The sequence below is a fragment of the Myodes glareolus genome, chromosome 4, assembly GCF_982192425.1.
Source record: "Myodes glareolus chromosome 4, mMyoGla1.1, whole genome shotgun sequence".
NCBI lineage: Eukaryota > Metazoa > Chordata > Mammalia > Rodentia > Cricetidae > Myodes > Myodes glareolus.
Window position 1 is genome coordinate 62,108,643 of NC_142029.1, and position 15,486 is coordinate 62,124,128.

Consider the following 15,486-nt stretch of genomic DNA (forward strand, 5'->3'; position numbering starts at 1 on the left):
TAAGGAGGAAGATAATTTAATCTGGGAGGGAGGAATTACCACATGGCACAATGGTTGCTCAGGTGAGCTGCTAACCCTCATTTCCCCAAACTCTGCAAATCTACAACAATGTTCCCCCAGGACAACTCTGTAAATCTACAACAATGTTCCCCCAGGACAACTTAGTACTCTCATGTTTACTTTGTCTTCTCTGGGTCACCAGAAGCGAAAGGACAGGGAGCTCGATTCACTACTAGGCTATGAATCTCCTGCCCCCTGTTTCGTTTTCTTCTCAAAGCACCCAAAGCACGACTAAGTACCTAAGTTTGCAACCTCTTGTTTTTACTATCTCAGGTCTGCAAAGTGAACTGGCTGTTTAGCTTTAGATTGTGAGTTTCATCTTCATATTTTTTTTCTTGTTTGGGGTGTTAATGAGAACTTCAGCTGCAGCAAAACACACACACACACACACACACACACACACACACACACACACACTCACCTTGACAAAACAAGTTAATAGTTTGCTACCCATTCTTCTTTCAAAGCAGGCTCTCCTAATAGGAAACATGACTTTTGTGTTGGATGGAGAATTATGCAAAGAGTCCGACTCCCCATGGTGTGAATTACCTTCCCCTCATAGGAAGAGGAGAAAAGAATGTTTCCTTTGGAGCATGATAGGGAAAATTGCATTTTCTGTTGACTGCACAGATCTGTCTATGCCGGGATCCTGCTCAACCTTTTGTTCAAAATAACCAGCCTATATGATCTAATTAAGTCAGTGCCTCCGGCTTTGAAAAGAGCTTGCCTTACTGCTTTGCTCCTCCAGCAGGTTGATCTCTGGACCTGCTTGTTCAATGGCAAACCCACAGTCGGAGTGACCCCTTCCCTAATTCCTGTGCTGGGGTACCTCGTTGTACATCCTAGCTAGCCTTTCATGCATCCCTTGAGGTCAGATGACTATGTGGGAAACATGAACCATGGAGTAGTTCTATCTGATAGTTATAGGGCTGTCAGACAAGTTTTAAAATATTTATTTTAATCAAAAATATGTGTGTGTGTGTATGTCAATGTGTGAAGGTGCCCTTGGAGGCTCGAGGCATTGGCTCTCATGGAGATAGAGTTAGAGCTACCTGATATGGAGTCGAACAAGAGTCCTCTGGAGGCTCTCCAGCCCCCACTCTCAGATAGTTTTTTTGTTAGGACACTGTCTTGTATGTGTGCAGTGGTGGTGCACACCTTTAGTCCCAGCACTCAGGAGACAGAGGTAGGTGGATCTGAGTTTGAGGCCAGCCTGGTCTATAGAGTTGAGTTTCAGGATAGCAAGAACTGTTACATAGAGAAACCCTGTCTTGAACCACATCCACCCCACCCCCTGCATCCGCCAAGACTATCTTGTGCAAACTGGGTGTGATGATATGTGTTTATAATCCCACTGCTTGGCAGGTGGAGGGAGGCAGGAGTTCAAGGTCATTCTCAGCTACACAGCAAGCTTGATGTCAGTCTGAGAAACCTGAGACCCTGAATCAAAAACCCAAACCAAATCAAACCAACAGCAGCAGCAACAATAAAAAGAATACTGGCGAGGCGGTGCATGCCTTTAATCACAGCACTCTGAAGACAGAGGGAGGCAAGTGGCTCTCTCTGAGTTCTAGGCCAGTCTGGTCCGTATAGTGAGTTCTAGGCTAGCCAGGGATACTTAGCGAGACCCTGTTTAAAAAAAAGAAGAGAAAAGAACAAAACTTCTATTATATGTAGAGTATACTTATGCTACATTTTTGTGTCCAGTGGCAACCTTTGATGAGAACCTATATTTGCCCCCAAAGAGGCAATCTATTGGGCTAGCAAGATAGCTGAGCAGGCAAAGGTACTTGCCACCAAGCCCGATGACCTGAGTTTGATCCCCAAGATCAACATGACAGAAGTAGAGGCCCAACTTCAGGAAGTTGTCCTCTGACCTCCGCCTCCACCACACATGCTCCTCCCAACAAACAAACAAACAAACAGTGTACCGAAATAAAAACAGGCAAGATGACCCAAGGGTGTATTGAATGTGGACAGGAGATTTAAACAAAGGCCAGTGTGATACTGGATGACACTTACTGAATCCTGCTGTTGGAAAGCAACTGAAACCACACCTGGATTTCTATTTTCACGCCTGATGACAAATGAATCCAGGGAAGGGGCCCCTGCAAACTGCAAAGTGTTTCTTCCTTGCTTTGCTGACTCTTTTACATGCACATCTAAATTCCCCACTGTAGGGAGCTGCGTAGTTCCGCGCCTTAAAGATGGCGTCGGTTTCTGCTTTCCACCTCCCCGAAGGTGAGCGCTCTCTGGCACAAACAACTCCATATAAGGCTAAGGCTAGAGATCTGGCTTGCTTCCACATATCTGAACCTATCTGCATTCCCCACGTAGCATGCCAGGGTTGGCTACCCAGAGAGTATTTAAGCTATGGACTGGCTTTCCTTGCATCTTCCTTGCTGGTTGAGGCGGTCGCGACACTCCATGAAGACTGTCAACCCATGAGGGCAGAAATGATCTTTTTTTTTTTTATTGGTATCCCCCAAATCTGTCAAAACATTTGAGCACCGGTCCGTGCTCAAAAGCATTACCAGTAACCTTGAAGTGAAATTTAAGGGCAAAGGATGTGGGGTCTCAAAGCCAGAGGATGTTCCCGCAACCTCATGGGAGGTGCATGCATGGAAACCCAGAATCCACTGGAGTTGAGTTGCGTGGTGTGTGGAAAGAGAGCTCCACTGTGTGTAGAAGAAATCCACTCAAAGCCCATCACCCACCTTCTCCAGAACAAATGATTGTCACCAGTAGCAGCGGCCTCCCCCACCACCTGTCAGGGAACCACTGCCAATGGGTAATTGTACCATGATGTTTCGAGAGGAAGCCTGACATAAAAAAGGAGTTGGCAGCATCCAGGGGCCAGCAGGGCCTTTTCATACCTGCTAATGAAGCCTCATTAGAAGCAGCAGGAGTCTGTGCTGGGAACTGGAAGCAGCAGTCAGTCAGGGCTCTCCCTGCCAAAAGGTGATTAACTAACTGACTTGTAGCACCTGCTCTCTGAGCACGCAGGGCAGAAGAGTCTGAAGAGTACAGCCCCACACAGCGTGCTTCTGGGAGAGACTCTGAGAGTTGTGCGCATCGACTCTCCTGCCTTCCAGCGGCTGGGCTGGATTCCAGATCCTGCAAAAGAATGCATGCATGGGGTCCCCACCGTCCAGGCTTCAGGCTATGTTGAGGTTGGGAACTGAGATCTTGGTTTAGAGGCAGTAATTAGTGATAATAAGACACCTATCACAGTACCTGCGGCATCCACCATAGCTGGGACAGCTGCACGCTCTTCCTGAGCGGCTCTCGTACCCAGGTGGTTCAATTAGTAGTGTGCAGCTCCAGGGGAAGTGGATGCTTGGCTGAAATGGAGCGTAAGTGGCGGCCTGCCTATTTCTGTACTTCAGACAACGAACTGAATTATGTAGAGATACTGTGCAGAGTCCAAGTAGCTGGTCTTCTGGGAGATTCATGAATTCAATTTCTTTGGTCCTGCAGGCTAGCAGGAAAATCCACTGGACACGGCCCCAACAGGACAGCTTGTTTCTTTTTAAAGGCTAGTGGCTTTTTGTTTGTTGTTTAAATAAAATAAACAATGTTTGTCTTTTTGGAACTTTTCATATGAAGGTCTTCAAATGTTCCTGCACTGGATGGATTCCTCTTTTGGGGTGAGCAGCTCGCGGTGACCAAGGGGACAAAGATTCAGCTTGTATTTCTTGGTCTAATTCAGTGTAGCAGGTAGGTGACGGAAAGAGAAGTGTGTATTTTTGTGGTGGCGTGGTGGTGGTGGTGTGTGGTTTTAGTAGCACTGAGAGCCTGTGGTTGGACCCAGGTGGTGGTTTCAGTTTTAATCTGAAGGCAGGAGAGTCTTGCCTGCGTAGGAAGCAGATGCATGAACTATATTTGGCTGGCTCAAGCCTTGAGGGGGCTGGCGTGAGGCTTCTGAGAAGAAAATTTGAGGCTGCAAGTGGGTGAGCAACCACAACCCAATTAGTGTCCCATGGGCTGAAACTGATGGAGAAGCGTCGTGCCATGGGCAAGTGAGATGTGCGTGTTGATAAATATGGTGCTGTTGTTCACGCGGTCTGAATGTCCTGTGACACCTGTAAGTATGGAATGTTCAACGAAACAACAGGCTAATCCCTGTTCCAGCAAAAGTGTGTGTGTGTGTGTACATTTTTGTGTCAACAGCAGAACTTTTGAGTGAGCAGCGCCTGTGTGCTGATAAACCCCAGAAGAATTGACCCTGAGGCAATGGTGAGACAGGTGTTGTCACACAAGGTCCCTTCCAGAAATACCTAAGACTGGCTCCCTGGTATGGTAGAGTAGTGTAGTGACAGGGTATATAATTAGCATGCATGAGGCCCTGGGTTCCATCCGGTGAACCACCACCACCACCACACACACACACACACACACACACACACACACACAACCAATGAAAATCCCCAAAGAGCCCCTGAGATATGCAGACAGAACTGTGTTATCTCTGTACTAACAACAGGTTAAACATGAAATGGTAGACTGGGAGTTGCACACAAAGCATTTATTTGGAGAGGCCTAGGTTGTTCAAGCTAGAGACTACTTAAATGAGAGCAGAAGGACCCTCTCTACTCCTAGGAAGCGTTCCCGCTTCATCTGAGTCAACCAGGGAATCCAGCAGGGAAAGAAGTTCCTCAAGCATCGTTACTGGTGGGCTGCTGAAGGTGGTAGCTCTCTTGGCAGAAGGAGGAAATTGTTTTCATGTTTCCCATCAGCTGAAAAGAAACACAGGTGAATCAGAAACAAGAGAGACAGAACACTGGTAAAGATGCCATGGCAGGATTGTGGGAAAGGAAGCTGTGTCATGAGAAAGAATTTGACTTTCGGAGTAAGACGGTGCCAAGGTTCGAATCTCTGTTTTGTAGTTTGACGGACGTTGGGAAAATGACTTCTGGAACTCTGGGACACGTGTCCTGTTAGTAACTGGGGACGTGTGGCATTCTGGTGGGCACAGGAAGGAATGGAGGCAGCCAAGGGTTAGGGCTCGACTCTTGCCTAACAGCCACTCATCGGGTACTTATGTTCTTGAACTACGTTCCACCTCCTTCACTCTCCCATGTTCATTTAAAATGGTTTTGCATATTTACTCAGATGTGCTTAGGAATCTGAAAGATTTGGTTTTGTTAAGAACATCTGGCTTTCACATTCCACAGAAAGCAAGTGAACAAAAAGACATGAGACAGGATGCTATCCTCTCTGGGAGAGGGCCCAGAAGCCTGTGTTCAGGACCCAGAGTTGCTTCAACCTCCATATGTGACCACTGACAAATCCCTCCCACTTGGGCTTTTCCATTCTCTCTTGAGATGGACTATATGACCTGTAAGTTTGCTTTTGTACTTTTTTTTATTAGTATTTGTGAATGCACCCACCCATGTGCCCATAGCCACAGTACATGTACAGAAATCAGAGAACTTTTTCATGGAGTCAGTTCTCTCCTATCTTTATGTAGACTGGGGTTTGAACTCAGAGCTTTAGGGTTGTGTAATGGGTACCTTTACCTGCTGACCCATCTCACCAGCTCCCCTAAGTTGTCTCATAGAGTTACTGTCCTTTTCTTCTTAAAAAAATCTGTCTGTCTGTCTGTCTATCTATCGATCTGTCTATCTGTCTATCTATCTATCTATCTATCTATCTATCTATCTATCTATCTATCATCTATCTATCTATCTATCTATCTATCTATCTATCTATCTATCTATCGTACATGGGCAGTTTATGTGCACATATCTGACTGTGCATTATATACATGCCTGGTGCCTATGAAGGCCAGAAGAGAGTGCCAGATCATTTGGACCTGGAGTTATAGATGTTGTGAGCCACCTTGTGGATGCTGGGAATTGAACCCAAGTCCTCTGGAAGAGCATCCAGTGATCTTAACTGCTGAGGCCTCTCTCCAGCCCTTACTGTCCAATTCTTAATTCAATGCGCCATAGAGGAGACCTTGGAGGGAGGTATGAAGATAGAGAAAATGAAGACAAATAAATATTTGGATTTATGGAAAGAATCTACAACGATGCTAAGCTCTGAGGCTAATGATAAGTCTCTGATGTGCAGGCTGATCGATGTGTCTATTGATTAGAAAAGACCTGTATATATGCTCACAATCTCATATGCATATGCTTACATAATTTTGGCAGACATGACTGGCCAACTCCATTGTCATTCCTGTCGGAGGCTGTTGAAATACACAGCATATGGAAACTGATAATTCAGATGTCAACCCACCAGAGAAGTGACTCTCTGATGAAGATTAATCCTGTCCACACAAGGCTTGCAAGACCAATTCTGAAAACTGTGGTTTACTTTTTCTAAAGCAACTTGGTGTCTCCCCAATACCTGCATTGTAGTGTGTAATCTCATGTAATGTGTATCCATAATTGCATGTTCACATCTCAGTCTTATGGTCACGCATATCTGGGGGTGGTCAAGAAGATGACTTTTCATTTAGTTATATAATTTTGATATATAGAATGTATGCTAGGACATGCTTCAGAACTAGAGCTATTGTCCCATGAGGACTGTGGACACTTAAAAGCCTGCTTTGCTCCTTTTGCTCAGACTAACTGCACACAATAAGCTCACTTTCACCTCAGTGCAAATTCAAGCTAGACTAAAGGTTTTCTGTAAATAGATTATAAGTTTAAAACTTTAATAATAACTATGCCCAAGGTCAGAGTCACAGGTGTCTTACCAAGGTTGCTACATAAAGCACCCTAAGAGAAGCATGCCAGTTCTTCACTTGCCAAGCCTAGTGACAATGGACCTCTGTCTCAAAGCATGTCACTGAGCACTGTGCCTCTACCTGCCCCCCTCAATCTGGTCACAGTCTTACTCCTGAAACCTTGAAACCATTGTGTTGCCATGGTAAATGACTCAACTCCTTATTTGTTTACCCTAGGAATGTGCTTTTGACTAATGAGAGGCAATTTTTGTAAATTTTTATGATTGTTCCAATCCCCCTGGAAGAAAGAGAAATTAGAAGGACAGGAGAATTAGAATAGCAGCAGAACAATAAAGAGACTGATTTGGAAAAGCACATAATGAGAGATAGATAGATAGATAGAGAGAGAGAGAGAGAGAGAGAGAGAGAGATCATTAGCCTTCAGTTATCCTAAGAAAAAAGTTCATTTTGCTTCCTGTAGCTTCCAATCTGTACCCTGAAGAGGGTCTTGGGGGTGGACCTCAATGACTCTTGTTGCATTCCCAACACCTTGCTTGTCTTCTCTATAGAGTCCAAATTAAAAAGCATTTTCTCAGCATCCCCTGTAGGCATGCATGGCCAGTCAGATAAAAGAAAGTTAACAAGAAGCCTCCTCAAAATGTTTGAGAGATGGACTAGAGAGACAACTTGGGAGTGAAGAACTCTGACTGCTCTTCTAGAGGACCTGGGTTCAATCTCCAGCATCCACGTGGCAGTTCACAACTGTTTGACTCTAGTCCCCTTTTCTGATTTCCATGGGCACTGCACATAGGTGTTACATAGACTTGCTTGCAGGCAGGACACCCATACACATAAAATAAATATAAATAAAAATCTCAACTTTTTTTTTTTAAAAAAAATTGAGTCACTCAGGAAAAGGGCTTTTTGTTACTCCGTCTTTCCGGTCTTGAATGAAATGTGAGATGTGGGATCATGATGAACAGTTTTATGCAGTGCTGGGGATTGAACCCAGGATTTTGTGCATTTCAATCCAGCTCTGAACCCACCCAGTCCCACCCCATCCTCCACGTGCATTCTTCCTGCAGCTAAGGCAGAACTGAGCCATACCTGCTCTCCTCTCTGTCCAGCAGGGCATTGTAGGACGCCACATCCTCCTGCAGCTGGCTCTTGCATGCCAGCAGGTACGCCCGTTCCTGCTGCTGCTGCTCTGTCTCTGAGAGAATCTCTGCCAGCTCTGCCTCCAGCCTGCCCACCACAGCACCCAGATTCTGCAGTTCCATGTCATGCCAATGCTTAGCATCATACAATGTGTTTTCCAGGCCTCGTTTCTACAAAAGAGTGAATAGGGGTCATTGGGCTGGGCCCTCCAGCCAGGGAACGTGTGACGGACTTGCTCAGCCCACTGTCTCTGGGGGCAAGGATGCTGTCAACTCTGGAGAGGAATAGAGATCAGTCTTACTGGCTCTAGGGAAGAATAAGAAAGTGGAGCTCGGCTTCATTGACTTTTTGTGATGGGCAGGAGGGAGCTGAAACGGAGGTGTCTGACCCTTACCTCTCAGCACTTTTCTGTGGTGTTTAGTAATGCATCTTTGCTAGGCCCTGTCCCTCTGTGCCTTGGTGGCTTCCTACTGCCCCATCAGGAGGCAGAGAACCTCGAGCAGGGGTCCCAGGTCTGGCGAGCTGATGACCTCCTCACTCAGGATCATGACACCTACACCGGAACCTCCAGCACAGCTGTCTTCCTCAGCTGTGGGCCTGCTCTTGAACTTCTTATTAGAAATACGTAAAGACCCCCAAAACAGAGCCCCTGGCTTCATTTTGAACCACTGGTCTCTCCTCTTCGGTGTATCAGCTGGAGAAACTGGGGGGAGATGTGTCCTGGATGTCCCTTTCATCAGAGTCCTGCCTCTTAGACCTCCTGCGAGGTTTTTACATTCATAGTCACCTTTCTTCTCCCAACACCATGGTCTGGGATTGGACATTTATCCCCTGAGGTCAGCTCAGAGGCCTCTTCACTCATCACCCTGCTTTTAGTTTCTATCTTTCCTAAATTTCCCACACAGCTTTAGCCAAGGTGCCTTGGCTAAAGTATACGTCTGGGTTTCTATCTCCTTTACTTAAACCTCACACTGGTGGCTCCTAAGAACCCCTAGTATGGTTCCCATGGTTGGCTCTGTGTCTTCCCATTTACCTCCCACTCTACACTAGTGGCAACATTTCTGGTCATGGAAGCTTATTGGGTTCATATTGTTTTCTCTTTTCCCTTCTTTTCTTTCCTTCTTTCCTCCTTTCCTTCCTTCCTTTCTTTTTGAAACAGGATCTCACTGTATAACTCTGGCTGTCCTGGAACTTACTATGTAGGCCAGGCTGGCCTCAAACTCACAGAGATCCGCCCATCTCCCCAGTGCGGGGATTAAAGGTGTACGCCACTATGCACAGCCTCATACTGGTTTTTAGGCCTGGGGCATTCTTACTTGTTTAATTCCTGTTCATCCCCAAGTTCAAGTCGCTTCTCTAGCAAGCCTTCCTCGCTGCTCCTCAGTCCTTACTACAAACAAGTTGGTTAGGAGCTCCCCAAGTTTCCATGACTCCCCAAACACTTGCATGCCTTTGAACTCACTGCAGGGAGATGCCTGTCCTACAAGATAGCGAGGCTTAGAGGGAAACAGGCTTCTGAACCTTCAGTGCCAGGAGAGAGCCTGTACAGGCCCAGATACACTGTTGCCTGGGAGAAGGCACCTGCAATGTAGTTACATTAAATTGTTCTACTGTTCTTTCCCATCAGTTACCAGTGGTTCTCAACTAGGGGGTGAGACCCCTTGGGGGTTGCATATCAAATATCCTGCACGTAAGACATTTACATTATGATTCATAACAGTAGCAAAATTACAGTTATGAAGTAGCAACGAAAGTCATTTTATAGTTGTAGATTGCTGCAAAGAACTGCATTAACAGGGCACAGTGTTAGGAAGGTTGAGCGCCATTGAGATAGGCTGCAAACCTCTTTCTTCTCATCTCCCTGTGTGTTGTGTCCTGAAAGTCAGCCAGTAAAAGAACTAAACCTAAGTGTGACTATGTGTAATAGTTAGTACCTGGCTTTGAAAAGATTTTATCTCAGTATTTTTATTTTTTATTTTATGTGTATGTGCATACCTAAGTGTATCCATCACATGTGTGTAGGAGCCCACAGAGGACAGAAGAGGCACTGGGTCCCTTGGCACTGGAGTTACAGAGAGTTGTGAGCTTCCCTGTGGGTGCTGGGAACAAACCTTGGGTCCTCTGCAAGAGAAGTAAGTCCTCTTAACCACTAAGCCATCTCTCCATCCAAAATTTTATTATTTTTAATTTATGAATTCATGTGCACATATGAGCATAGGTGCCTGTGGAGGCCATATGATCCTCTGTAGCTGGAGTGACAGGTGGCTGTAAGTCACTTGACATAAGTTTCAGTAACTGAACTTGAGTCTGCTGCAAAAGCAGCAACGCTCTTAACCGCTGAGCCATTTCTGCAGCTCAGTACCTGACTCCTTTTTTAAAGACGGGGTCTCATCATAGAGCTTTGGCTGTGCTGGAACTCGCTATATAGACCAGGCTGACCTTGAATGCACGGGGCTCTGCCTGCCTTTGCCTCCTAAGTGCTAGGATTAAGAGCATGTGTTACCATGACTGGCTATGTAGCACATAAAAACAAATATTTTTTTCTAAGTTGGATTCAATCAAATCTTGATGAATTAACTTTCTGTAAACATTGAGGGGATGTTTTATAAAATAGACTTCTGACTACTGTAGATGAAATGGAAGATTCTGGTTTGTGGTGTTGTTAAGCAAAGCTCATCATATTAGCTAAAGTGTGTGTGTTTATGTGTGTATGGGTACACATGTCTGTGTGGGTGCACACACATGTATATGTGTGTGGAAGTCAGAGGACAACTTCAGACATTATTCCTCAGGAATTGTTTACATTTCTTTTAGAGGCAGGGTCTCTCTGGCCTGGAGCTCAACAAGTAGGCGGGACCTGTCCTCTCCAGTGCTGTGATTATGAGGGCATGCTGCCAGGTCCAGCTTTCTTCTGTCTCAGTCTCTGACTCTCTCTCTCCCCCCCCCTCTCTGTCTGTCTCTGTCTCTCTCTTCCTCTCCCTTTCTTTAAATGTGCAGGTTCTGGAGATGGTATTCAGGGCAAACACTTGACTGAAGAAACTATTTCCCTGGCCCCTAGATCTTCTTCACTCCTCAGGACGTGTGAACCTTGAGTCAAATGCCGGCCCTAGTGCCTTTTAGGAAGCAGGGTGAGGTCACTGTGAGTAAGAGTAGATCAGCCTTCGGCCTCAGCTGCTATTTGACTGGTGGGATCTGAGACCTCTTCACAGTGACAAGCATGCAGGAATGGTCTAGATTTTGAGAATCATTCGTTCCTACCTCCTTGGGTTTTCTCTCTTTTGTTTTATATAGGAATTAGAGTTTTGTTTTGAACATACTTTTGAACCTGTGCCTGGCTGGTTTTTTGTTTTTGTTTTTTAAAGACAAGGTATCTCTGTAGCTTTGGAGCCTGTCCTGGAACTTGCTCTTGTAGACCAGGCTGGCCTCGAACTCACAGAGATCCACCTGTCTCTGCCTCCCGAGTGCTGTGGTTAAAGGTATGCGTCACCACTGCCCGGCAACCTGCATCCTCTTTGCGAGTTGTTGACACTGTATCTGTAACACCTGTGATTTAGAGAACCACTTCACAGGAACACGCGTGGGCCGTCTGTCTATAGTTTCTGCCCCATGTTCTAAGTGAGCTTCCCACGTGGCTTGAGGGTATTCCTTGATGACTTAGGATATTGTCCCAGGGGTACACTCATGAGACCCCTTATCAGAGGTCCTGTGGCTCGTCTATCCCACCCTTAGAATCCATGTCTAGCATCTTCACCTAAGCTTCGGTCATTCATTCTTTACCCCCCCCCCCCTACCCCACACAGGCTCTCACTGTGTAGCTCTGACTGTCCTGGAACTCACTATGTAGACCAGGCTGACGTCAAAGTCATAGAGATCTATCTGCTTCTGCCTCCTAAGGACTGGGTTTAAAGGCGCGTGCCACTACGCAGGAAAAAAGCTCCTGGCATTCTAGAAGGAGATGCTTGCTTCTTCAGAGGTGTTTGACCTTGAGTGACTATGACTTGACTGGTCTCCTATTGCAGTTTCTATAGCCCTAGGGGCATGGACAACACCAGTCACACTCTGAGAACACGGAGGCTCTTGGTTCCCCCGGGTCTCTGAAGACTGGGACTTTCTTGAATTTCAAACTCCCCCCCCCCACCCCAGAAAACAAGGTAATAACTTTTGGGGGCAAATTCTGGGCTTGAATTCCACTAAATACAGAGTTCAGTTGGCCTTAATGGTGCCTGGCTTCCAATACAAACGGTACCCTAGTGGCAAAGGGAGCTGAAAGTCTGGCCGCAAAGCTGCCTGGCTTACAGGAGTGATGGGCAGTGTGTACGCACAGGTTGTTCTGACTCAGGCTAGCTGGATGAAGTCCCCCCTACACCTGCCCCCTGCCCATCCTCAGTGTGCGCTCCTCATCTTGGCTGGAAGGTACGGTAATGAGAATGTTTGTCTATTGGGACCCACAGGGGACCGAGCTAGCTCATCTTGATCATGGGCAGAGGAGAAATGCCAGTACTCTGAAGTCTTCTGGTTGGCGTCTCAGTTCTTTTTCCATTTGTCACAGCAGTTAGGAACATGGGGTTGAAGTGAGGTGACCAGGTGGCTGCTGATGTCCACTCGGGGTTCCTGGGTCAGTGGTTATAGTTTTGCTCGATAGATTACAATAGATGGCTGTTTGTTGATTGCTTGCCTGTGTCAGGCATGGTATAAAAGGCTTGTCGCACATTATCTAACTAGTCATCCTGGTGACTTTCTGAGGTCAGTTCTATTCTGATCTTTGGAGAGATCATATTTCCAAAGGCAGCTGCAACAATTAGCATCACCCTACATGGTCCTTCTGAATGTGACCTTGCTAAGAGTTGGGGCTCACTGGATCTTGCTGCTCTTGTGATTGCTTTGAACAATAGAATAAGAAATTCCAGATGCTCAGGAACTCTAAAGCTAAGAGGGCTTTAGATGTCAGGGGGCTGATAGATGTGTGCTCACTCTTTAAGGGAAGCAGGTTCTACATGAGAAGTCTGACTGAACTAATAACACCACAATACCACAAAGATAGCCATGTGGAGAGGTTTTGAAGCAGGACACAGTCACAATTGAGGTATCTACCGTGTGAGTTGAAGTCACTTGTGCTGTCCCAACCCCAGCAGACATCATGAGGGTTAGGGAAGAGCTGTCTCTGCTGACCTCTGCCTAAATCACAGGACGGCAGAGCATATGATTCTGGTGTTTTAAGCCACTGAGACAGCAGGTAGATATGACCACTAAATTAGACCCTTACTAGACAAATGAGAAAAATAGAAGTTTAGAGGCTCATGTGACCAGTGAAGAGAGGAGCCTGGGGTTCAAGACCACGATCTAAGAAACACTCCCCAATTTCACAGGACTGCTACACCTCAGAGAAGACTGGAGGTGGATGTAGACTTCATGGTGGATAGGGTTTTTCTAGACCCTGTTCAGCTGTGCCCTTCACTATACCCACTGAAAAGTAAATATACTGACTCCCACAGTGGGCCTGGTGTCCCCACCTGACATTCCTTCACACGCTGAGCCTTGTGATTCTTCAGATGACATCAATTCCTCTACAGAAGCCACTGATTCCCTGGAGATAGAGGCCGTGTCTAATTAGTCTTATGTCCCCAAAGCTCTTGCTATACCTCTTGGAACACGGTGAGTTCTTGTGAGTGATCTAGATATAAAAGCGTGCACACACACACACACACACACACACACACACACACACACACACACTAACAAAGTTTTGGAGTTAGAATGGAGAAAGAGATGTCATGATGTCCTAATAGTGCTTCAGTCCCACCCAGACCAGAGGTGGAGCTTAATTCAGCCATCTTAGGAACTGTGTCGGGTTGGGTCCAGGATGCCTATGGATACCTAAGTCTATAGATGCAAACCTCTTGTAGAAAATGACATCACATGTGCATATAACCTACACAATCCTCCTGCATATTTCCTTAAATCTCAGCGAAGCATTGCTAGATGACTTATATGTGATACAATGTGCAGCTATACAGATGGCCAGGCTGTTGCTTCGGGAACATTGATAAGAAATAGAGGGTGCACAGATGCAAAACAAGGTGCAATGTTTTTCCTGAATGTTTTCAGTCCAAAGTTGATTGAATCCACAGATGGAGAAACCATGGATACAGAGGGCTGACTGTAATTATTTTAATTACTAATAATTAGTAGTTACAAGGCACCTGCTTGCAAACCACAGCGAGTCTGAGCTTCCTAGGTGTTTGAGATCGAGGCAAGGATTCTGGAGCTACCCCTCAGGAAGAGGGGGAATGATGGAGCAAAGGAGACAGGGCAGCTAAGCCGGGGAGTGACCTCTCTGAAAACTGGTTACTGCCTGAGCCTATGGGGAGATCTGCACAGCTGTTTCCACTTTGAAGCTAGTAAGCTGGGCTTTCAAAACCATCAGTCTGGCACTGTCTGGGGGCAGGGGCATGGCCTGACTTCTTGGATCAGGCATCTTCTGTTTGGCTGAGAGCAATTCTCTGAAGAAGCAGGGCAGCTGAGCTGGGGCAGCTGCAAGCGTCAGCGGCCAACATTCCCAGCAGCGGCAGGTAAGGGATATTTCTACAGTCCCTGCTGTGCTCACGCCACGTGTTAGCTGTGAGGCAAGATCTGATGAAGCTCAGAGGTCAGAAGACACTTCGGGCGCCAAAACCACATCCCGTGAGAAGGAAGCCCTTTTGCAAACTATGAACCGTCAGACTTCAAACTGACAGTTGAAGAGTTAAACATCAAAACCGCCAAGGCCTTTTTTTAGGCACACTCACCAGAGCCCGTAAAGATTCCATCTCAGCCTGGAGTCTCTGCACTTGGCACGAAGTGTCATGTAGCTCTATGCTGAGGGCAGCGGCCAGCTTTTCCTCTTGGGTCTGGGTTGCGTGGACCACTTCTGTCTGTTGCTGTGGAAAGTCAGGACTCAGGGTGAGTGGGGATGAACTGGAAACCTGAAGCCACCTTTACTCCTCAGCCCCTTCTAAACTGACTCTCTGCCAGACTAAAAAAAATTCACCTTTTTATAAACCTGCTAACCAATTCATATACAAAAGCTTGTTTTCAACCTTTGATGCTTACAACTAGAATACTATTCAAAAGATTTACTAAAGAGTGCTCGCTTCGGCAGCACATATACTAAAATTGGAACGATACAGAGAAGATTAGCATGGCCCCTGCGCAAGGATGACACGCAAATTCGTGAAGCGTTCCATATTTTTACATCAACATCAATCTGTCCACTTTGAACCTGATAGAAGAGAAAGTGGGAAGTAGTCTACAAGATATAGGCACAGGAGGCCACTTCCTAAGTAGGACCCCAGTAGCACAGACAATAAGAGAAACAATGAATAAATGGGACCTGCTGAAACTGAGAAGCTTCTGTAAAGCAAAGGACACTGTCAGTAAGACAAAAAGGCTGCCTTCTGACTGGGAGAAGATCTTCACCAACCCCTCATCAGACAAAGGTTTGATCTCCAGAATATACAAAGAACTCAAGAAACCAGACACTAAAACTCTAATTAACCCAATTAAAAAATGGGGTAATGATCTGAACAGAGAATTCACAACAGATG

At 46.1% G+C, this 15,486-nt stretch overlaps 1 protein-coding gene, 1 long non-coding RNA gene and 1 other non-coding gene across 3 annotated transcripts in view; 2 read left to right on the forward strand and 1 right to left on the reverse strand.

Annotated features, from left to right (window-relative positions):
- The first annotated feature begins 3,390 nt into the window (after positions 1-3,390).
- On the forward strand, positions 3,391-6,479 carry LOC125389031 (uncharacterized). The gene is made up of 3 exons (XR_015737703.1): positions 3,391-3,780; positions 5,238-5,403; positions 6,222-6,479. It is a non-coding gene; the product is annotated as an uncharacterized LOC125389031 (long non-coding RNA).
- Positions 4,574-15,486, reverse strand: part of Bfsp2 (beaded filament structural protein 2) — a 58,739-nt gene continuing 47,826 nt past the window's right edge. Inside the window, exons 5-7 of the mRNA XM_048417433.3 lie at positions 14,689-14,820; positions 7,853-8,073; positions 4,574-4,799 (exon numbers count right to left, since the gene is read on the reverse strand). Of these exons, the coding sequence (XP_048273390.2) occupies positions 4,796-4,799; positions 7,853-8,073; positions 14,689-14,820 (357 nt within the window). The 3' untranslated portion in view covers positions 4,574-4,795. The remainder of the gene's footprint in view (positions 4,800-7,852; positions 8,074-14,688; positions 14,821-15,486) is intronic.
- On the forward strand, positions 15,026-15,132 carry LOC148122287 (U6 spliceosomal RNA). The gene has a single exon (XR_015737781.1). It is a non-coding gene; the product is annotated as a U6 spliceosomal RNA (small nuclear RNA).